At 39.7% G+C, this 24,128-nt stretch overlaps 2 protein-coding genes across 2 annotated transcripts in view; one reads left to right on the top strand and one right to left on the bottom strand.

Moving 5' to 3' along the window:
- LOC131965453 (potassium voltage-gated channel subfamily D member 3-like) overlaps positions 1-24,128 on the top strand; it is a 170,500-nt gene that overhangs the window by 17,260 nt on the left and 129,112 nt on the right. The gene's annotated exons all lie outside the window — the stretch shown is intronic.
- On the bottom strand, positions 6,067-23,216 carry LOC131965480 (CTTNBP2 N-terminal-like protein). The gene is made up of 7 exons (XM_059328502.1): positions 23,110-23,216; positions 19,748-19,852; positions 10,727-10,960; positions 9,465-9,572; positions 8,876-9,064; positions 8,587-8,757; positions 6,067-8,443 (listed from the first exon to the last, which is right to left on the bottom strand). The coding sequence occupies exons 1-7, from the start codon at positions 23,146-23,148 to the stop codon at positions 7,529-7,531; spliced, it is 1,761 nt and encodes a 586-aa protein (XP_059184485.1). The 5' UTR covers positions 23,149-23,216; the 3' UTR covers positions 6,067-7,528.

Raw genomic sequence — 24,128 nt, forward strand, 5'->3', positions numbered from 1 at the left:
TGTCTGTGTTACACTATAGGATTTTGTTGATTAGGCTTTCTGACCAAGTATTACCAGGAGTTCAGAACCATTAAGGACTGTGTTATAACCGTGGATGGATACAGAGAGACACAAAGGGACAAATAGCTGTAAAGAGACACAAGACAACTACAGAAACTGCTACAAAATGGGGTAAAACAACCACAGACCAAAGAGCACTACAAAAAGACAAAATAACTACAAAGAGACACAAAACCACAGTAACGACCACAAAAAGACTAAAAAAATAACATCAAAAAGAAGCTAAACAACTTTAAAGTTTGTTTTGCTCCTATGTAGGAAAGATGGTGGGGCCCTTATGATGTTCATGGGGCCCATTGTGTCTTAATCCGCCCATGGTTATAGCACACTTAATGTTTGGAGGTCGTGCAACTGAACCAAGAATCCTCCTGAGATTATAAACAGCATTAATATGAATGGAAACACAGGAGCTAGTTTGGGTGTTTCCAATTAGTAAAAATGAGGCAGGTAGCTTTATTGTCCGTTGGTAGAGAAGAGAAAGTTTTGCTTGGGATCCTTCAGCTATGAGAGGTCAAGCTTTCATGCTTTGACACATCATTAAACAGGAACTTGGCGTCTCCATAGAGATGGGTAATCCTTCCCAGGGGGCATTTTAGACATTGTTTCGTACTGTATGCCTGCTGGTCCGGTGTGATTGCTTCCGATGCTATTGCAATCACTTAAAAACATGTTTTTCTGTTGCGTGGAACCCTCGTAACTAGTGATTTCAACACTTTCACAATCGTTAACGTCACAAATAACGTCAGAAGTTGCACAAAGGTTTTATTAGCCCCTGTAAAACCTTTCAGGCAAATTTGTGATATTGGGCTATATAAACAAAAGTGACTTTAAAACTGTACAACATATGACACAACCTCTTCCTGGAGCATCTGTTTGGAGAAATAAAAAACACATGTCCTCCAAACCATACAACTACATGATGTGTTTTGTTCCTACTCTAAAAAGACCCACAGGAGCATCTTCTAAATTAGCGCCTTTAGCAGTTACCAGGAGGTTAACACGTCCTCATACCTAAATGTAAAGGTTGTCATTTTGAACACTTTTTCAAGTTAGGTTAGGTTTAGGCAACACAACTACTTGTTTAGGTTATGACTAGGAGGTTGGTCTAAGGAGTTAGGATAGTAAATTTGGTGCAAAAGAACTACCAGAAGTGAGATAGTTACGTTGATGACAATGGATACTTACTACTCAGCGACTTAGCTATGCACAAAGTTACTTATGTAACTTAAAATAACAATGATTCCCTTGTTCTGTGTTTGTTTGATCCATCCACCCCTCCTGCTTTCCCCAAGTGAACTTTGTCCTTCTTTATACCCCCATATCCTCACTTCAACCTTAGCTTTAACACTTTGTGACCTGATTTCTGCCTCTGATCCTGTCGTAAATACTATGACCACTAGAGGCTGCCAGCTAAAAATACAAGTAAATATGGGTCTGCTGTCGTTATTGGGAGATGATGGTCTCCTTTAACAGGGAAAAACAAAAACTAAACAGAGGATGGGTTACTTTTCCAGGATGGATAGGCATGCAGTTTATGTTGTATGCACAGAAAATATAGAAAATACAGTCTTCTGGCTTCTGAGATGAGTTTACGTCAAAGCTGAGAACCACAATGGATCGGCAGATATAGTTTAAGCAGATATTTTGCACAAAGCAAATATGCCATTTAAATTTCCTTTTTTTTATTTTTTTAAAGGTGGAGACAACTCCACATATAGTAGAAGTCCTCTGGTTTGCATAGTGGTTGACTTTAAGACATGACTCATATCTATAACGCATGAGTTCGCCAAGTTTGGTATGAGGCCCGATATAGTCCTTTGCCAAAAATGATTAACAAGTTCTAAAAAGTTGCCTTCGTGCCAATGCGACTCAGGGCGGGAGAGTAAATATCTTCCTCCTGGCTCCAAGCACTTGAACCCCTCCTGTAATGCCATCGGGGTGCATGTTTGTAGTTCATCTCATATCAACAGTCTCATCGAGCCAATGTGGAAACTTATGACCCACTTCAAGGACACTTGTGGCTTGTATCCCTGCGACTTCAGTGAGTGGTGGGTGCTGTGTGTGTGTCCAGCAGGTAGAGAAAGACGCTGACAAGATGCAATGTGCATACAGTGTGTGTGTATGTGTGTGAGACAGAGTGTGAGGTCATTCTAATCAGTGCAAATCCAGGGGTGTTAGTTAGAGACCTACGTAAAGGTCAGTAACAATGTGGTGGCCTAAAAATAGCGCAGCACAGACAGTGAATGTAATAGTGTCATCTGTAGGATTTTACAAAGGAAATTGTGTTTTTGTCATTCTTTTTCAAAACAACAAATGCATTAACATATATTTGTGTACTTTACATGGAATAAAGTTTTGCAGGCTTCATTGTGTGTGTCCTTTCTGTCTCTGGACGTTCTCCTGTCTTATTCCATATCACACACACAGACAAAGACACACACAGACCAGCTGTTTGTCCTTCAGTTATGTCATATCTGGATTTGGAGCGACACTCGAATCCTCATTACATGTGACCCTGTCTTTCTTTACCCCAGGACAAGCTATGGATTTTACAGTGACAACTCTATAACAAATTGCTTTACAGGGAGCAGGTGATGGTGGCGATAACACTCATCATCCGGCCCTCCCTATCCTTCTGTCTCGCTTTGAGCCAGCTCCAGCTGTGGTCTTTAAGAGGCTCAGTGTGGGGGCCCGAGCTCCTATTCTAGGCCCATCTCATGGCCTCGGCTAATTTTGGATCGAGAAGAGGGGACAAGAGGGTTGAGAAAAGAAAGAGCGAGAGGATAAGAAAAAGATTGGGCCGCTACACGCCTCAGCACAGATGAGCGCTCGTATGTCAGCGATTATGACGTTGTGGAACCAGTGCAGTGACAGCAGTCATCACTGATACAGACAAGAAAACGGATGGCTCAACGGGCTGCATTTTGCTTTTGTGCAACACGCCTGAAGGTCGTAAATTTGCGGTTTAACTCCTGACAGGTTACGTGCTCCCTCCTTGACATCTCATCTCATTCACACAACATGACACTGCAGCCACGACACCATGTGTCTTATTGTGTGTCGGCTTTTGTGCAGCACGGTCATAAAGTACAGCTCTTACTGGATCCGCCCAGGAGAGACATGTGGCGGCTGCAGCAAGTTCAAGTTCATTTATTTATATATAGTGCTTTATCACAAGCATGTCCCGCACGACCTGACAGAGAAAAGATCCAATAAATCTACAAACTGCAACAACATAAAATATCATGAAAGTCCACTCCAGGAAAAAAACAGGATTCGCCAACTTTCTGTGGTTGGGCACTTAAAAAGAAATGTAATCCACTGCTCTGAAATTTATTCTAAGGGGGAAAAAAGTTAATTATTACCCCTCTTGTCATGTGGAATCCTAACAGAAGAAGAGCCAAGATCCATTCTGGGTCATGACCCGTAGCTTAAGTAAAAAGTTTTTCTGAAGACATCATTTTTTGTCCAAGTCATGCAGCGTTAAGCCTGTATCAGAATTTGAATATTAAGTCAGCACTGGAATATTAATGCGTACAAATAAATTCCAGGTCAGCGCAGGAATATGACGTCCAACTTTTAAATGAAAGGCATAAGTTGCATTCGAACAAAGCCAAAAGAGAAAACAGAATATGTTCAGTGTAAAAGCTGTCATTGATTTTTAGGGTTTCTAACAACAATCACACATGGTTTTAAAAATATGTCTCCTGCTCAGTGTTGTCGATTGTCTCCCAGCTGAGGACAACAGTGGAGCGCAGTGAGTGAGCAGCCATGCTGGCAGTGACAGCAGTGAGGACGTGGCCCCTCACAGCTCATCAACCTGAGCCTGTGTTTATGGAGGCTGGGAAAGATGAGGCTTTGCTGGAGGACCAGGCGTGCCTCTGCTGGATTTGGGATGTGGCCCTGCTGTCCTACACTGGAATGTTAATTAGGTGAGCTGAGCGGAGACGAGGTGACCCGTCCCGTTAACCAGCCAACCCTTTCCCAACAACCAGGAGGGGGATTTAGTGTGACGAAAAGCACAGTCAGTCAGTCCGCGCTCTGCATGAATCTGCTGGTTGTGAATCACTCTACACCAAGGTTATAATAGTTTTGGATTTTTTCATTAGTTTTAGTTTTAATTTCGTTGTGAATTTTTGTTTTCAAATTCAGTTAGTTTTAATTAGTTTTTAGAGTGAGTTTGCTAGTTTTAGTTTAGTTTTTATTTTTTGAAAATGCTTAGTTTTAGTTTAGTTTTTATTAGTTTTAGTGTTAGTTTTTGTTTTTTTGTAATGGGTATGTGCCTTCATTTCCTTTGGTTTATCCATCTTAGCCTCAATAAGGTTATTAATTCTTACAGTTCCGGGTGTTTTGTATTTGGGTTGGAATGTAGACATCCCAGTCTCAGTAAACATATTTACCATGTGTTCCTGCATGTTGAAATAGAAACACTGAATTATGTATGAAAAAAGTTATGAATTCAGTTAGTTTAAGTTAGTTTTGTAACCACACAATACAGTTTCAGTTAGTTATCGTTTTTTTAAAAACTCTTGTTTTTATTTTTATTTCAGTTAACGAAAATGTTTTTTCAATTTTAGTTTTCGTTAACTATAATAACCTTGCTCTATACACTGTGACATTATAGAACACAGAAGATATTTTCTTCATTTCTACTAAATGCATCTTTCTGAAGTTTCTGTGCACTTTCACAATTCACATACTCATTACCACCGCCCAGTTGCATCACTTAAACAGCATACCACTCGAGCTCTGTTTATAGTTGAAGCAACACACAGGGTGCAAAATAACAAACAGTTCAGTCCACTTAAGTTATGAAACCCTTATCTTTGCAACTAAACAGGAGCAAAAGTTGAGATTCTTCTTTTCAGCGACCAAAGATGTCAAAGACCCAACACACACATACCGAAATCTTAAACATACATTCATAAAATGCACAGAATAGTATAATTATGCCACATATACTGTTCTGACTAAATGTCTTTAGTTTATGTATGTGGTCTTTAATTCGTAGCTTCTCAATTAAAAAGTTGTTAAAAAAGATAGCTTCTATTTAAAGTGACAATAAGGAGCTGTACATAACTCGTCTTTTTCAGACATTTGTAGATTCATAAATAATCCAAAGTAAGAAACAAAATAGGGTTTATAAACATTACTTACTTACTGCTGCATTTGTCAGCAGTAAGACAGTAATGTTTATAAGACAGTATGGTGCTAACATATTTTCTGCTGGAAGCTACTTATCAAACTCTGACCTCTAGTGGACATTCTTTGGCAGTACAGCACTAAAAACTTTTCATATCTGTAAAACAGAAATTCATGAAATTCAAAACTTCATGTTTAAAATTCCACTAATGTATTATTCTGCCTGAATATGTAAATTATTATCTGAAGATGATCTGTTAAAAGAATATTTCTGTCCAGGTGCATTTATTAATTTGCAAGAGACTCATTAGTTTCACTTTACACACATTCTCACTATCTATTAGTATACAATTTATAGAATTTCACCTTGAGGCTGCACAGATGAAACAACCAGGAAGAAAATCAGCTGTGTATGTTCATTAAGTTTGTCCTGTACAGATTCTTCAATATAACACAGAGAGGTCAAATATCCTATTTTGTGTGATTAGGATCTTCTTTTTTGCTGTGGTATCAAAAGATTGATCAAGGTGTGTTTTTTTAAAATACTAGTATTGTATCTGTATTCTGCTTTTGTGACAACCTCCTATTACTTTAAAAAAAATGTCTAAATGTATTTTTTTTCTCCAAATCTTAATATATTAAGTTTTCATATATTACTTAAATAATACAAATATATTTTAAATTAATTAACAATCTGTTGTTCTGTTGATACTATTGAACGTGGAGCTCATATCGTTTTAACTGTGTGGTATCAGAAAAGTATCAAAGTGTCAATACTTTTGACAACACTAAATATTTCCAGGTTGCAGACTGAGCAGCTTTAGGGTCATAGAACAATATAAATAAAAATACAAACACATGACACTCTTTGGGATAAATTTATTGTATCTGTCACTTTCCAGCATTTACAGTACTGTAAAGGATCTGATCAAATAAAACATAACCAACACGGCATCTGCGTTATGAAGTGAATCAAAGCCGTGACTGACTATAAAATACTTGAGCGTTTTATAATGATTTCTTATAAATGAAAAAGGCATGACATTCATTAGAAACAAGAGTACAATGGTACCTGCATATAATCTGAGCATAGATTATCATAACAAAGCAACATTAAAGTATTACATGAACAAAGCTCAGTATAACACTGATCAGATTATCTGCTTTGTAAACTATTATACAATAACTAAAGAACATTTATAAAATAAACTATACAGGCTTTTTTTTTTTCAATATAAAGATGACAGCTACGTACATACGAATTCACTGAAATGAGACATACATTGTAACATACATTGGTCCAAGCCTACTTGTTACATTTGGTCTGAAGATTACAGTTTTTGTTGTAATAACAAGCAACATACTAGAAAAATAATATTACATCTTCAGGTGATGAACTGATTTCTTTGGAAATATGACACTTTAAAAAAGACTTGATATATTGTAACAGTACGGTGTGCCAAACATACCGTATCGGCACTTTTGAGGCTAAAACTATGAATGCAACTCTTCATTAGTACCAGCCTGTTGACCACTACCTGAAATAGTGCCTCAGCGCATTAAAAAAAACAAACATCTAATAAATACAATTACAACAGTGTTTGAAGGGACCTCTGTTCAGATAAGGATATAAATCCTGTCATGTACAAAAATATCTCAACAATCATAACAAGGAGATGTACACTACCGGTCAAAAGTTTTAGAACACCACAATTTTTCAATTCTTTATTGAAATTCAAGCAGTTCAAGTCCAATGAACAGCTAGAATGGGTACAAAGGTAAGTGTTGAACTGCCAGAGGTAAATAATAAAAGGTAAGGTTAACCAAAACTGAAAAAGAATGTACACTTCATAATTATACAAAAAGGCCTTTTTCAGGGAACAAGAAATGGATTAAAAACTTAAAGCAGTTCTGCAGCAACGGAGGTTGATCAAGCCTTGAAAGTTGCTAAGTTGCTACCAATTCCTACAGGTGTCCCAACTTTTCTTGATCACTTACAACTTATAGGTTGCTCCACATTTATGGGAACTTCTGCAACAGAGTTGGGAAGAACTTTCTGAAGAATATTTGATTTCCATTGAGTGTGTTCAGCTGTTCTATCTGTTAAGGTGGCTACTTCGATGAGTCAACAGTTTAGAATACATTTTCCTTTCTAAACTGATTCTATGATTTATTTTTTAACTTCAGTTGTTTATTTGTTACATGCATTAATTTCAGAGTACGCTGAGACATTAAACTGCATCATTTTCAATAAAATTCTGGAAAAGTTGGAGTGTTCTAAAACTTTTGACCAGTAGTGTAGATTGCTGACTAATTTATTGACCAGTTAATTAGAAGAGACCACCATGTCCAGTTCTTTGACTCCCTCCTGGCCGGAGGTGAGGCCGCAGCTGCCTGACAGCGGGCTGTCGGAGAAGTGGCTGGCTGACCTGGGGAGCGCTGCCGGGGAGGGAGGGGCCTGGGCCAGACCGGGCTTCTTAGGCGGGATGGGTGGAGGGTTGCCCCTGTCAGCTCTGGGGATGGTGGGTGATCTGATCCCCTGTGGAAGAATTCCCGCGGCCCTCCCGATGATCGGAGACAAGGGCGCCGCCAGGCTGCGGTAGTCTGTACCGAAAGGGGAGTTGTTCGCTGCCGCGAGCTTCGGTGTGGCGCTCTGCTGCACGGTGGTGAAGCGAGACAGCACCTGAGTGACGGTGCTGCGGGCCATCTGCTTGACTGGGCTGGGCTCTGGGGAGGAGCTGCTGGTTGCAGGAGGGACGTCCTTTGGCGAGGGGGGTAGGGCAGGCTTTTCAGCAGGCTGGGACTGAGGCTCTGGGTCCAGCGTACCCTGAAACTTATGACGAGCAGCGTGGAAGCGCTGGTTGATCCCGGCCTGGTAGGGAGACTGGTAGCTGCCGGGGCTCGGGCTGCCTGGCGGGCGTTTGGCGAGGACAGGCGAGGCGCAGGGGGAGGAAGGAGGGATTGTCTGGGTTTGATGAACTGGAGAATTCCCGTTCTGTACACAGATGTTATCTGATAGGGTGCTCTCCATCGGACAGTGATGACCGTTCACTTTTGGCTGCGCAGGTTGCTGCCTTCTGTCTTCTTCAATGTCCTCGACCATTATAGTGTCTACTGCTGTTTTTCCAAGAGGAACTTTTGTGGCCCACTCCTTTTTTTCTGCCTCCACGGGAGCTGTGACTGCCTCCCTAACATCTCTCGTCATATTCACCTCCACCAGTTTCCTCTTCAGCTCTTCTACCTGATCACGAAATGGAGAAAGAGATTAATTTCGACGCAATCTAATTTTCTTCTCACATTTAAATGAGATGAAATAATGTAAGGTAGTTATATTATGCAACATGTGCTGCCACCTGCACGGTGAATGTGTTCAAGTGTTCACACCTGTTGTTGTAGCTGACAGCAGTGAGCTTCCTCCTTCTTCAGACGTGAGCGGAGCTGCTCTCGCTCCGTGTCGAACTCAGCCAGCTGCTCCTCCACCCTCGCCTCCATCCTCAGAGCTCGCCTCCTCTCGTCCTCCAGCTCGTTTCTGAGGGCCTGACAAGCCTCCTTTTCCTGCAGGAGGAAAAAAAAAAAAGTTTGTTCACCCAGAGGGCTAAAATATATCTAGGCCCAACATTCGTAACAACAAAATTAGAATAAATCGGCTAACTTGGATTAGAAGTGTTAATACCTTGTCAAGTTTGCGGCTCAGCTCGGTCAGCCGGTGACCCTCCTCCAGAGCTCTGGTGCTGGCCCACTTGCATTCTTTGGCTAAAGCGCAGGAGAGCTGTTTGTGCTGAGCCCGTTCTTCTTCGAGCTGGTCAGTAATCCGTCGCTGTTCCTTTTCCAGCCGCCGGACCTGGCTGCGCTCAAACTCCAGCTACAAACACGGACACAAGACACAGAGTTAACAAAGTGAACAATGTTGGACAGTGTAGACAGGTTAAGTCATGGTCACCTAACAGATATATTTAAAAAGAAACTCTTATTCTTTTCTCTTCTTTTCTTCTTTAACATATAGCACTCCTTTAGCGATGACAGTTAGCTCTTAAAGTTATGTACTTACTTGATTCCTGTGGTCTATGTCTAGTACCATCAGGCTGAATGCACTTATTGTAAGTCGCTTTGGACAAAAGCGTCTGCTAAATGACATGTAATGTAATAATGTAATGTAATGTAGATGGTTATGGTTTATTTCAAAACTCACTCCTCAACTCTTTTATAATTAAAACCACAAAATATTTACAGTGCAGCCCACGCCACTTTTAATTAGAGGGCACCTGTTGTTGTAAGCGCTCCCTCTCCTTCTCCAGGATGTAAGTGACATCATCTCCCTCGGCCGTGTCCTCAGCGTGCCTCCTCTTCTCCTCCTCCAGATCTGCAATGACCTGAAGCAAACACAGCGGGGAGACAGAGAGTCAGCGATGAAATGATCTCACATAAGTTTGGTCTGCTTGGTATTACGGCCAATATGTTATTATGAAGCAGTATGATTACTACATTGTAAGAAAAAATGTTTATGGTAATTAGGCTAAACAGCAACATAGTTAAGCTCCTCTAGATGAGTTACATGTTCAGTCTGCCTGCCTGCAGAGAAAAGTACAGTCTTCACTCTGTGGTGTTACAAAGAGAGTGCTTTGTGTTTGTACAGTTCCAAAAGATGCAAATTATTATTTTCAGCAGTAATTTGAATATATACCAAAACAATAAAAGGCTTACATGACTGCTTTGATATTCTAACTATTTAGTATAATTCAAACTGTTTATCTTCGGCTTTATATTCTACAAATGTTATTTGTTGAGGTCTTTGTGTTCAAATACTGACATAATACTGATACAAAAGTGGGTCAATCAGCTGTTTTTTTGCTCTCATTAAGCACAGCATAGCTTTAAAATCTACCTCTAGTTACTAATGTGTTTCACATTAAACTAATTTGATACTAACATGAATTTTGTGATTGCACAGATTGGGCATATTGTCCTTGTACAGGCTATATATTAAACTCATAATGACATCAGGTGACAGTATCAGTACTTCAGCTACATTAGTCTATAAATATGAGTGTTTTAACCTCAAGCTCAAATGAAACAAAAGGGGGAAAAATGATGTCATGACCTCAGAGTGCAGCTATTTTATATTTCTTTGTTCGTGTCTGTTGCCCTGCACCTGTGAAGTACTTTGGGATGTGCGTGTGTGTGACTCTTGGAAATAGTTAACGCTGAAAACAATGCTGTTGTTGATTTGTTATTCTGCCAGTCCTGAAAAAAAACAACACATTTTGGAAACAAAAGGTTTTAATGAACAGGAGTGATTTAATCCCATTAGTTTTGTGTACTGCTCTTTTGCTGCCAGCAGTTTTTATTTAAAAAATAGTAATTGCACTTTGCTGGTTCATTCATGTGTGTTTCCATGTTTTCCGACACTGAGGCCAGCTTTTATCTTTCATGTTTCCCCAATTGATTTTTTTTTTTTTTTCAAATCTGCATGAGGAACCAGCTAATTTCTGCCTACACTAATTAAGAACCACACATCCACACCCACCCTTCTGTGCCTGCTTTCCGCTGCAGCCAGCTGGGCCAGCATTTTCTCCTGCATCCTCCTGCAGTGGCTCACCACCAGTTTGAGAACCACCAGAGGGTTGGAGGTAGAGGAGGAACAGCCCGGGTCCTTGTTCTGGTCCCCGACGGCCTCGCTGTCCCTCTGCAGGGCCAGGAAGGGGTCGCTGAGGTTGTACCTGCCGTAGCGCTCCTGGATGAACAGCTCTTTGCGCTGAGCCTGAAGAGGAGAGGAGAGGAGGAGATCAGGACAAGTGGAGAGATGGATTAACTAGTTACATGAGGTCTGAAGGTTATGTGGTAGGAAATGTTACTAAGTGGAACTGCCTGGCTGATTTATGCTGTTGCATGAATGCCTTTGTTTACAGAAGGATTGGCTGTAGTCTGTGAACTCTCTCTTGGATCACTTTTCTGGCTCCTCAGCTGTTACTGGATGCTGACTCCTGCTTACACATTTTCAAAGAGACATCTTTAGCTTTAGAGACTCGTTCACTCCAATGCTTTGGTCCGGACTGAAATATCTCAATAATTATTGGGAGCAATGCTATCAAACTTGGAAAAGACATGCATTTTCCTCAGATGATTAATCGCAATAACATAAGCCATGTTTCGAATGGAAATTTCAAGCGAAATTTTGAAATGTCGCATTAAAGAAAATGCAAGTTAGGGATGTTTCCATCGGCTGGTTTACAGTGAATAAACAAAGCTACATAAACATACTTTCATCTGAAGATGACAGTGTAATGTGTTGCTAATCTGTCAAGAAGTTGCTAATCCGACAACTTTAGCCACCAGCAAGAGATAATGGAGAGAAGTCTTCAGGAATTGGATTCAATTGGGCAACTTAAAATTGTTACGTAATATACGTTGTATAATCGCTACGTCAGAACTGATTCGTAAAAAGTGTTTCCATCTCCCATTTAGCAAATTTTTTCGAAAAAAGATTAAAACCACCTCAAGTGAAACTTTTATGCACACTTTCAAAAGTTTTATCGAATTTTGGTGTTTCCATCAAGCTTTTGTCATGCGAATCTTTGTGTGTAGAAAATTGTAGATGGAAACATGATTAGTGGTATTGACTTGGAACACACATTCATATGGGTGTCTCGATTTAAATTCTGAACCCAAAATCATTGAACTGAGCTTTCAATTTTATTTATCGCTGTCAAAAGCAGGATCTGAGATTCTGTTAAGTTTGACCATATGGCTCTAGTATAGTACATAAAAAAGGTGGCAGTTATATCACACTTTCCATCTACATAGCATATTGCCTTTTTGTGTATGAATCCAAAAATTACATTTTTCAGGGCTAAAAAAAAAGGTCTCTTGATCTCATGAATCAAGTCTTTAGCAAGAGACAAAAATGTAAAGAAAATTTTAAATCAAATTGTGACCTAAAATCAAAATTCCTATTGTATTGAGGAACTATACATTTGTGGCCCCCTCAGGACAGAGTATACCTTTGATAATCCTCTTCTGCTGTCATTTATCTCAAATTTCAACAGGGAACTGAATAGTGAACTCAACACAATGACCAGTAAACTCTGATTCTAGAGAGGTAAATGATCTGTAGATGAAGAAGGGGAAGAGAGGGAGAGGAAATTCATAAAAATGCAAGAAAAGGAGTACTAGCAGGAGGAAGCAGCAACAGATGGTGTGTGTCTGTCTATCTTTAGCAGGACAGCTGCTCTGGATTGGTCCTTGGCCAAGGCAGGACCTGTTCTCTGTTTAACTCATGACAAAGGAGGGATAATAGCAGCAAGACATTTCAGGTTCAGCAGATGCCTTTGGGCCTGCCGTGAAAAGAGGCTGAAGTGTGAGAGTGAGAGAGAGAGAGAGAGAGAGAGAGAGAGAGAGAGAGAGAGGAGGAGGGCCACAGCAGAGTTGGCAATGTGTCTCCGTGAGGTTTCAACAAAGAGGATCAAAAGATTAGAGAGAACAGTATCCACTTTGGCAGGGCGAGGACACAGCTCCGGATGACTGATACCAAGATTACTCCGAGTGTAAAGTGTAGTCATGAGTGTGGATGGGCCTGCACAGCAATATTCAGCCAACTCACCGTTCTCCCACAGCATTTAACGGCTGACAGAGAGTGGGGGTATTACAGCTGTACACATGGCCCTTACCAAATGGCACTTTATTGGCTGAGATCTCCTGCTGTTTTAACTAGGGATGCCCTAATCCAAGTTTTCCTCATCCCTCAGCTCCCTGTATCTACCAATACTGAGTGCTGAGCCAACACCATGCCTTATAGCAGTAGTTCTCAACCTTTTTGAGTCGCGACCCCCAATTTAACATGCATGTTGTCCGCGACCCCCACTCACTGAACACAATCTCACACGCACAATTCAGATCACCCAAAAAAGAAACAAAATGACCAAAAAAGACTCAAAATGACAAAAAAAAAGAAACCAAATGACCCCAAAAGACACAAAATGACCCAAAAAAGAAACAAAATTACCCAAAAAAGACAAAAAATTACCCCAAAAAGAAACAAAATTACCCAAAAAATGACCAAAAATAGAAACCAAATGACCCCAAAAGACACAAAATGACCAAAAAAAGACACAAAATGACCAAAAAAGACTCAAAATGACCAAAAAAAGAAACCAAATGACCCCAAAAGACACAAAATGACCCAAAAAAGAAACAAAATGACCCAAAAAAGACACAAAATGACCAAAAAAGACACAAAATGACCAAAAAGACTAAAACACATTAACACATGAACACTTTATACACAGTGGAGACAGAGCTGACTTCCAAAGTGATTTGGCGACCCCCAGAAATCATCTTGCGACCCCAATTGGGGTCCCGACCCCAAGGTTGAGAATAGCTGCCTTATAGAACCCGACAGATGTATCAGTTAACAGGTATTATCAGTATTGGTTTTCATGATGTCCAATATGTGCTTGTTAAGCAAACTTTTTTACACAATATATAATGCAGAAAATGTTGCTTGGTGTGATTTAGAAATGGTCTTAGCTATTGATTTTTATCCTTTTTTCATAAATAGTCAGCAATTGACTGGAACTGAACAGTAATGATGTTTATTATTTATTTTATTCATAATTATTAGTTATCATTTATAGAATTGGCTGACAATTTAATACATTGTTTACATAATAATGTATAACAATGTTATTTAATTAGGTTTTATGTTTGAGAAAGTAGCTCTGTGAGTACATTTGCAGAGTGGTGGAAAAATCGGGGTACAATCCACATAATAAAAGGTCTATTTTCATTCTGGCTCTTGAAATGACTATCGGCCACTGTATCAGTTATAGATTCATTTTCCCCTCAGAAATCAGTATCGGCACTGGTCTCAAAAATCCCATATCGGTTGGGCTTTAATACCTTACTGTGTGAACCTGATTGAAATTGTTTTTTTTCATATATGTTAACATGAGGGATTGTGTTGCCATTAAGAACCTGCAGCCACTGTGATTAAATGCATGAAGTGATTCAGGAAACACTGAATTTTGACACTGACAAAGAAACTGGCAGTAATGTGTAAAAGTGACATCATGGCTGATACCCAGTCTGCTTAATAGGGTTTGTATCGGATCGGTGCCTTCATAATTTGAGCATAATTTCGTCAAATTGCATATGTGTTGAAAGTTAATCATTGACAGTAGTAATCAAGACATTCTGACATGTTTTTTTTGTACAAAGACGGATTCATGCGAAGCAAATGGAGTTAACCCAGTATGGTGAAAAGAACAAGGAGTGACGACTGATGGCTGCAGATGGAGAAGTTCAAGAAATATTCCACAACAGATCACAGGCTTTGTGATTGTCATCTTCAACAATATAAGCTCATCTGGCACAAAGAGAGGAGGGCAAGGCTTCGAGGCTTTGCTGCTGTTATTTGATCCAGTCCGCTGAGGACCGTGTGAAGGCGGATCAAACAGCATGGAGGGGTGAAACAGGAAAACACAGGTTGCCCAGGAGGATTCAAAAATGCCACTCAAGTGTGGGCTCAATCTGAAGCCCGATGACCATGCAGCTCCTCAACAAAGGTCTTGTGTGTGTGTGGTTTAGAATACGTCATGAGTGTGGCTCATCGTCTTTGTCCTTTCAATGTTTATACAGTACAGGCTTCATACTGGACTGACTAAGAAAAAAAACATGACATTTGTCTGCCAAAGATCTTTTTTGAGCACACACTATAAAGCTAAATATGGAATTCCTTGAGCAAGATTTTATATTTCTGTCCATTTTGTTTTATGTTAGGCCTGTTTATTTTCTCTCTTTAAAAAAAGTAGAAAACTACTTTTGAGGGAGGATCTTCAAAGAGAAATCTGCCTCAGACTTGGCAGAGAGCCCATCCCTGTTCCCGTCAATGCCTGTCTGCTCTGATGTGTCATTTTACAGTGGAAGTTTAAATATGCTTAGATCAGGTCTCCATGCATGACACCTATGTAGCTCAAGGATATATACTCAGTCTGACTTTTATTGCTGCAGTTGTGAGCAACACTAACAGAAAAATACCTAATGTGTAAGCCTTTTCTTGTACAGGAGGAAAGTAAACCAAAAAAAACACATTGAACTGCAGATTTTTGGGAGAGTTCATGGTTTCCTTTGTCTATTTATTCACTCTTCTCACACTCAGATAATTGGCCTTTTAATGCTCATTTTTTTCTAATTCACAAGACCCCTATTGCCCAAAAGTTCACTCATAAACACAGACTCTGTGTCTCTTTCTCAGCTCTCCTCTCGACCCTTCAATGCACAGACAGACTTCCACCACACAAAGGGAGGCTGTTTTCCTCTGCATCAATCCTTCGCTGCTGCAGAGAGCGTGCAGGAAGTGAAAGGAGGGATTACAAAAATACGCATTTCTAACATTACTTAATGCTTAACACCCAAATCTACCAGAGCTCAGTCATTACATCATACTGTACATGAACAATACCCATAAACATTCGGTGCATGGCTGCTATGCATCACACTCTACCTCCATTATTCATGCTTTTGTCTGTTGGCTACAGTTCTTGGCAACCTGTGTGTGCTTTTGCTCGGCAAGTCTTTGTGCCATGGCTGCACTGGTTCCAATCCAGCTTATCTTTTGCTGACACATGCCTGGACTCTTTCAGTTGTGCAACATTGGCGACAAGATCTGCATAATACTGAGGGAAGGTGAAATATGAACTTCTTATTCTCGAATCCGGTAAATTTCAGAGCTGCTTTGGAATTTCAGGGTAATTAGCAGTTTCCCCATGCATGTGAATGGAAAGAAAATGTATGTGTGAAGAATACTATCCATCATAAGCATGTGATTATGGATGCTATAGTGACTGAAACTGAATCCAACCAGCTGATGTATCTCAAAACTACAAAAAAGGTTATTTTTTCCTCATTTCAGTGCTGCCCCATTACCAAAGAACACATATGGCCAACCTGTTTTAAGTAGGTCCGTTTTGAAGCTCTAGTCCACCACACCACGTGAACTCGACAGTTAATTAAAAGGCTCATTTCCATATTTGAGTCCCCTTTGAACTTAAAGACTCGTATTCCTTCCCCAAAGCAGAGGGACTACTGGATCACTGCAGAGCTTTGTGTGCCAAATACAAGCATTGCCAGAGACTAACTTCCTTTTAAAAGCCACAGCGTGAGCAGCTGCAGAAGTGAGTCACAAAGGGAAAAATGCAGCGGATAGTTAGAATGCCATTGATAGTTCTGTAGTTCTGCATAATTAAATATAGAGGACCGTAAAAAACCACATCATTAACCTCACATCCTGTACTTACACTATCTTGGAGAGAATCTGTGATAAAAATATTAGATCTTTTAAAACACTGAGAAAGGAGACGACGCATGAAAAGTTGCCAGTTCCAGTACTTTCAACCAAATGAGCAAAGGCATGAAAAGGCAGTGGTGTCATTACCATGGTGATTTGTGGTTGAGCTAAATATTTCTCACATGACGCTCTGTGTAGCAGTGACACGTCAGTTAACACTGAAATGAGTTGAGCTGACTGGTTTAACTTCTCCAATTACTGTACTGTAGGTCCATGTGCAATCTTATTGATTGAACAAGATTCGTTTTTACAACCAAGCCAGCAGGTCTATGAACAAGATGCATGTTCATATGCTGATGTTTAGGCAGTTTAATGCACATCAGGCTGATGGGAATGAAAAGTCACAGGATCACCAAAGCAGAATTCATCCTCTGAAGTTGGGCAGTGGTGTTATTACCATGGTGATTTGCTGTTGAGCTAAACATTTCTCACATGAGAATGTGTGTAGCAGTGACACGTCAGTAAAGACTGACATGAGCGACATGACTGGACCTACTTCTCTAATGACTGTAGGTCCATTGTTGTTGAAAGAAGATTCATTTCACAGCCAGTCTAGTAGTTCTTTGAGCCTGAACTTGGACACAGCCGTACTTGATGATGTTGATGATGATGTTTTGCCAGTTTCATTTTCAATGGGCTGATGGGAATGTCATCAGTTTCACAGGTAGTCGGTAATAAACTAGGGATGGGCGATATAACCTCAAATCAATATCCCGACTAGGATATTTTTGAAATGAAATAGTGCATATCTTTGTGATTTTGAAGAAATTAACAAAAACACACAGATTTGAACACTTTTGTGGTAATTCAATGCATATTTCAAACTGACATCAAAGCATTGCTTGAAATAAAAATGTCTCATTTTAGTTTTCAAGTACAAATCAGCTTCTCTAAAAGTTTAGAAAAAAATGATTGTACTCTTGCAAAAAGCTTTTACGCAGTGTTTACATTTGACTTTTTTATCTTATGTGTCATCTTCCCTAAAGCCAAAATGTGTCTGAACAACAGACAGGAATTTCTCTTGGGTAAAAGGCACTGGACTTGCTCCATTGGCTCTGTGTTTAAGTTCTACTCCATGTTGATTTCTTGTCGCAGATTGGACGTCTTGGAAAATAATTGAAATAATCGTCATGGGAAAGACTGAGTCAGTTAGTGGTTCTGAATGTCGGTTTCAATTAAATGCCCCATACTTATTATTAACCTTTGGGGATTGTAAGACTCCAACAAAAGTTATTGCTATTCACCTTGAAGGGAATATGAATGTTTGAATCAAACTTGTTTATATTCACTCAAAACCACAAATGTCAACCTCATGGTGGTGCTCGTAGTAAAATCTGGGGATCGCCAAAGTCACTGGGATTCATCCTCTGGGGATAATTAACATTTGAACTAACTCTTGTGCCAATCCAGCCAGACTTCAAAAGTGAAAACTTTGACCTGCTGGTGGCCAAAGCAGAATTCTCCCTCAGGGGACCGTAAATGTTGATGCCAATCCATTCAATAGTTGTTGAGACATTTCAGTATGGACCAAAGTGGTGGACTGGCAGATAAACACTGCTGCAGAAACAAAATTATGCCGTGATATTTTACGGATAACAATCAGCTTTCATGTGAGGGCGAGACCCAAGATACATCACCAATTCCTCAACAGTAGAACAGCAGAACGATATGAAGGCGCATTTTATCTTGAATAACATTCATGCTGTGCTGCAGAGAAGATATCCTTTTACCTCACTTATTCCCTGCAATTAATTTCTTATAGGTCGGTCATTATACCCTTAATTAAAGCTCTGTAACACTGCAGGATGAATCCCATCCCTGAACTGAATGGGTTAACAGTTTGTGCATGAAAAAAGCACAGCCATATTCCCTTCAAGCTCCAGTTAAGGCCAATGTTTATTTGTTCACTCCTACTCTCACTCACATTGAGTCATCAGACACCCAGCGTGCCACAACTCTTCTTGCCTTAGATGGCCAGATCCCAGGAGAGATGTAGGAATGCGGTCTAGACACAACACATGAACATTCAGCAGTAGACTCTCCTGCAGGCCGCTTTCCAGTTCGCTGGCTGCCTGGAGTTTGTTCTTTCAATGGTGCATTTTACACCAGGAAAGTGAAAAGCATTCCAAGAGCAAAACGGCCATAAAGCTCAAATATTAATTGTGAGAATATGTCTGCAATGTTGCAGAAATACCTCAGAAAGTTAGATTAGAGAAACGCTCCATCATTAAGTTGCTTATTCACTGCTTATCTTAGGTTTGTGGTTGTTTTTAACAGCGTCACCATGACACAGTGTTACTGAAGTTTCCAACTGTTTAAATGAATGTCAAAACATCCTTCAGGCCCTACAAATAGTAACTGACAGCTTGAGTATGTGGGCCTGTAGGACACAGCACAGTAAAGGACACAGTGTGGGAAAATAGCCTGACAATCCCTTAATTGAAATGCAGCATTAATCCTGCTAAAGTAAGACGTCCTGAGGTTGGAACTAGCTGCACTGTGTCGAACTGCGTGTGCGCGCACTATACATTAGTGTCTATTTCGAACTGAGTTCAAGTTCGCTGGGATGTGCCGATTCATTTAAACCTATAAAAAAGATTACCCGTGAGACAATGCCCCCAAAGACTCCACGCTCAGGAGGCAGAGACACCAGTTTGCTGCCGGCAAATTGGATAGATCCAGAGGAATACTGGCTTCACAGACACAGGGCTTTGTCCTTTCCAGACAGAGAACTTATGTCACAGGAAATGAGGGTTATTGAGATTAAATCTTAATTGCTTCAGCTGACATTTTTTCTCATTTTGTTGCCAGATCCTTATATACCTTGGGTCCAATAACACCGAAACCAAATGCACAACTGTGATAGGTTCCTGGCATCCATATCTCTACTCTATATCACCATAAGAAAGATATCTTCGCAGGCATCCATAACCATGTAGGCCCACGTTCTATCTGCTTGAAGGTGACTGTGATGCCACAGCATTATATGTTGCTCTGGTGTCCAACATATCCAGCAGGATGACTTCTGCATATGTTTGCCATGAGTCATACTAAGCTCTGATTACATGATTCCGTGTAAATTAATAAAGAGCATGCTGTTTTGGCAACATATTGGTTTGAAAGATTTCTTCTCAAACATGTTTTCTTGCTGTAAAAAACAGCCACTACTTAAACCAAGACGGGATTAGCTTCATTAATAGGTACCTTCAGGGCATCAATGACCAGGTCCCGGGCCTCCAGCTCTCCTTCCAGGATGCTGAAAAGCATCAGCAACTCTGGCTTGGACAAACTCTCCATATTCAGCTTGGACTGTGAGGGCAAAAGATGAAAGAGAAGTTGAATAATTGATATTAGATGTTATGTCTTCATGCAAAAGTACATGTATGGTAATTTATATTCTTATTCGTTAAAACAACTTGACTTGTAATTTATTTTTCCTACCAGATTAGATAGTCAACTCTGAAAGAAAAAACTGAGAAACTATATACGAAACTAGCAAAGTGAACTGATTTCCCACAATCATTTCTCAGTTATTTCATTCCATCTTTAAAACAAAGCCCTGTGTTTTCCAGTTCCCACAAATCAAATATCCAGACAGACGTCTGATATATCTGATCTAGCCCACTGATTTATGAGCTTTATGTGGTTATTATCTTCGGAGGGGGTAATTATGCAGCACAGAACCCGTGTACAAAGTATGAAGTAACTCCGTAAGTTCTCCGCAGTAGAAGAAAGAAACCAGACAGCTTGTTATGGGCTCTGTGCCAAGGTGCATAACCATTTAATATTGCCCATTTATTGTGCTTTTTTAGCTTTATTTAGCTCATATAGCATGTGACTTTATTGGTCCTTGTCTATAATAACTCATATTTGAATAACAATAACTAAGCCATGCTTTACACCAGAATACGCAAATCACCACACAACTTTTTACATCATCTTTATAAAATTACAGACCCTTAGTCCTAACTTTATAGAAGCTATAGAGCTTTGAGTTTGTGTATCCCTGGACCTCTCCAGAATTATAGAATATGTGTAGAAATAAATAAGGTAACTATATACAGTATACAGCTTAAGCTCGTCATCAGGTGGGTTTTAAGAGGATAACAAACCAATTTGAGTAGTCAAGGTGTGCAAACAAAATGAGATTATCTTAAATACAACCATTGTTTAAAAATACAAATGAGTTAAAAGGTATTTTAACATCAAAATTATCCTTCAAGGTTGATTATTTCATTTCAATATATCCTTTTGGATATTTCAGCACAATGTGGTGAGTCACAAACATGCTCATCATCAGGCACAGATGGATCACATATCAAACAGGAGACAGTCAGCTTCCAGCATCCAAGCTGTTCCATCATCTGTGCTAAACACTGACTCGCTGATAATGTGCATATAACTTTTAAAGCTCAGCGCTGAAAATAATATCCTCTTGTTTTGTTTTGTTTTTCCTCGCTGCACATTCATTCATAATGGGTCCCGTGACAGTTATTTTGTGTTTGGAAAAGTGATGTGGTCTCTTTGTAGCGTCTCTGCACTCTAATCTCACAGCTGTGTTGGTTCTGCTGACAAGCCCTGCGGTGTCCACACCTCAAACATCCAACCGCACTCTGGCCAAGAGAACGTATGCGGGCGCCTCTTTGAAATGAGATCAAAGCTGTTGATGTTATTACACTAAGCATCCTTCTCAAATCATCACGTTGGACTTGTAGGACAGATGTACGCTGCGCTGTCTGACTACTTAATAACACAAGTATACTCCAGCGTGAAGCACAGAAATATTCCTTTTGACATGTGGCTTAAGCAAGTGAAAAATCTCCCTCCCCTGCTGTTTACTAGGCAGTGATCCACACCTGAACTAGCACTCACTCAACAGTGCTCTGCTCGGAGCAATCTGTGGTCACCACAACTTTCCACATCATGAAGTCACTCAGAGGGGGTGGGCTGCTGGAGCACTGGTTGCATAATGACAGACAAGAGCCACCGGCTTTTCATATCCGAGCTGGTAGCTACAATATTTCCCAGGCTGAATAGCAATGAGAATATTTCCAGCACTTAAATATACTGTGACACTTATGTAGAGCAGTGTGCATAAGTGAGAAGACCCTTGTGAACTGCACCTACAGCAGCGTCCTCTCACACAAAGAAGGCCCACAGGCTTCTGCCTTCACCAGCACTCATGGTCTGTGGCTTTAACCACAGGGGTAAAATGCTAATTAAACTACAGCATACACACCTCCCTTTGGTTTTGCTTTTACAGGCTTGCTTGCTAATTTCACAGGCCGCTGTAATCACTGTGCCAAAGAGTGTGCGCTGTGTTATGAGAAATGTCTGGGCCCAGTGGGAGTCTACATGTGTCATCACGCTTGTTTAGATCCTCTTCATTTAAAAAAATTATATCACCTAATCCCCCTGAGTTAGAGTTGGTAATCATGAGGGTACACAAACACTAAGGGATAGCATGGGAAATACAAATATTCCCACACGGTATAGCTCCACTTCCGATGAGGAGAGCCTTGTGTCCATAATCCTTTTTTATCCGTGTTTGTTTTAAGCCTGGTCAGCCATGTGCCTCGTCTGCAACACTGTAAACTCATTAAAAACACATAGTGGCTTCCACTGCAAAAAACATGTGCTTTGCTCTGGTACAAAAAAGACTGCCTGAGTGCAAAATATAACTCAAATCATCACCTTTCTCAGTCAGGGAGCATTTTTAAGTCATCTCCTCAAGATGACAGAAAAGTTCTGCTAACAATGTGCAAGATAGTTCACATTACAGTCCAATAGAATCATCTTAAATATGCAAATATGCAAATACTGTGTAATAAAAAGCCATTTCTCCTCTTCTCTGTACCTGTGAGAAACATCATCTTCCAGCTGGTATTACTGGGAAATACAATGTGTGCATAAATGCATATCACAGACTTTAAACCCTCTTTGGCCGACATAATAAGGGTCAACTGAGGGGAAGTACAGCCTGAGAAGTCTGCTGAATTTCCGTGTTGTGCTAATCAGGATGGCTCACCAGATGCAGCATGTCTGTAAATTGGATTTGGTGGCCAACCTATTTTTTTAAGCTAGGTCACTTACTTACTCACTTTACTTGTTTCCTATTAGGTTTTGCTGCAGTCTAGTCTTTAAAAACGTACTAAAAAGCTAATAAATCAAACCAGAGTGTTGACACTGCTGAGTAAATAAGCGTTATTTAACAACTGGAGTCTCTGTAAATCAATTCAATCAGCACCCTCATGAAGATCAAACATCGGCAGTCTGCCTGGAGGAGATGACATGTCACTGTTGCCTTTCTTCTGCGCTGAAAATATGTTTTCAATTATACTTGTTTAAATGTATTTTTGCACGAATAAAACACGCCTTCTTGACATTCAACCTTAAGAAGATGAAGTCCAAACGGTACGGCCTGTAGCCTTGACTACTTTTGCTACATCTTTTTTTCACCCTTTTCTTTTGTACCAAAAATGGCTCAAAACACGGTGAAATGCTGCATATTATCGTCTCCAGCTTTACACCGCCGACACAAAAACTTTTTCTGCGGGTCTTCTTACCTTCATAAAGCCCTCTGAGGTCTTTGAAAACTCCAGCATGAACTTTTCTCCTGTCAGGAGATTTGTTTCACTTGATTTGCGTCCTCTGATCCCAACGCAGCGGAACAGTTAGCGGCCAAACACTGTTCTGTCTGACAGCTCAGGTAGCCAATAGGCGACGCCGAGCTCTGGGCGCTGACCAATGAGCTGCGAGTTTGTAGAAAAAGGGGGCAGGGACAGTGATGTCCCGCCTCTTGGATTTTGGTTGGATTTCTTTGTTTAGTATTTCTTGAGAGCCTGCCTCTTCTCAAGGAATTTCTCATGGCACGTAAAAACTCGATTTTTAATAACAATGCATGTATTTTGCTGGACGAACTTCCAAAATATAACTTATATTGTGTGTTTGGTCCTAAACAGTGACTTTTAGTGACTTTATAAAACTTTTATACCGCATTGTACTGGTGCTCTTATTTTGGTATTCCTATATATTTATATAATACTTATACTTATATATATACATATGTATATATGTATATATATATAATGCATATAAGTAGTTTATATATAAGTACTTATATATAATATATATAAGTAACTCTATATATATATATATATATTATACATACATTAATATGGGTAGTAGTTGTAGTAATGAGAAAAAGCATACTGTATATATAATACTTTTCGCCATATACATTTAAGTCATGATTATTATTATAATGAATAGTAGTAGTATAATAAAAAATGTATTTTATTTAGTTATATAATTATATAATTACATTTATTACATATTGTTGGTCAAATATACTTAAAGCATTATTTAATAATATTTAATGGCTTATGTTATTGTAATAATATTGATAATATTGAACATTTACTGGTCCCTTTAATCTACCTTATACACTGTTGGATAATTAAATCTAAAACAATGCAATACATTTTAGTATTTGATCAAGCTTTGGGTGTCTTGAAATGAAAAGTAATTATAACTAAATAACTAACTGAACTAACTAAGTGGCTACAGCTGTTAGGTGGATTGA

This window comes from Centropristis striata, chromosome 3 (assembly GCF_030273125.1).
Source record: "Centropristis striata isolate RG_2023a ecotype Rhode Island chromosome 3, C.striata_1.0, whole genome shotgun sequence".
NCBI lineage: Eukaryota > Metazoa > Chordata > Actinopteri > Perciformes > Serranidae > Centropristis > Centropristis striata.

Coding starts and splice junctions, on each gene's coding strand:
- LOC131965480 (XM_059328502.1), bottom strand. CDS start 23,148: ATGCTGGAGTTTTCAAAGACCTCAGAGGGCTTTATGAAG. Junction 9,573..10,726: donor CGGAAAGCAGGCACAGAAGG/GTGGGTGTGGAT, acceptor TGTTTGCTTCAG/GTCATTGCAGATCTGGAGGA. Junction 8,444..8,586: donor GCTGTCAGCTACAACAACAG/GTGTGAACACTT, acceptor TTTCGTGATCAG/GTAGAAGAGCTGAAGAGGAA.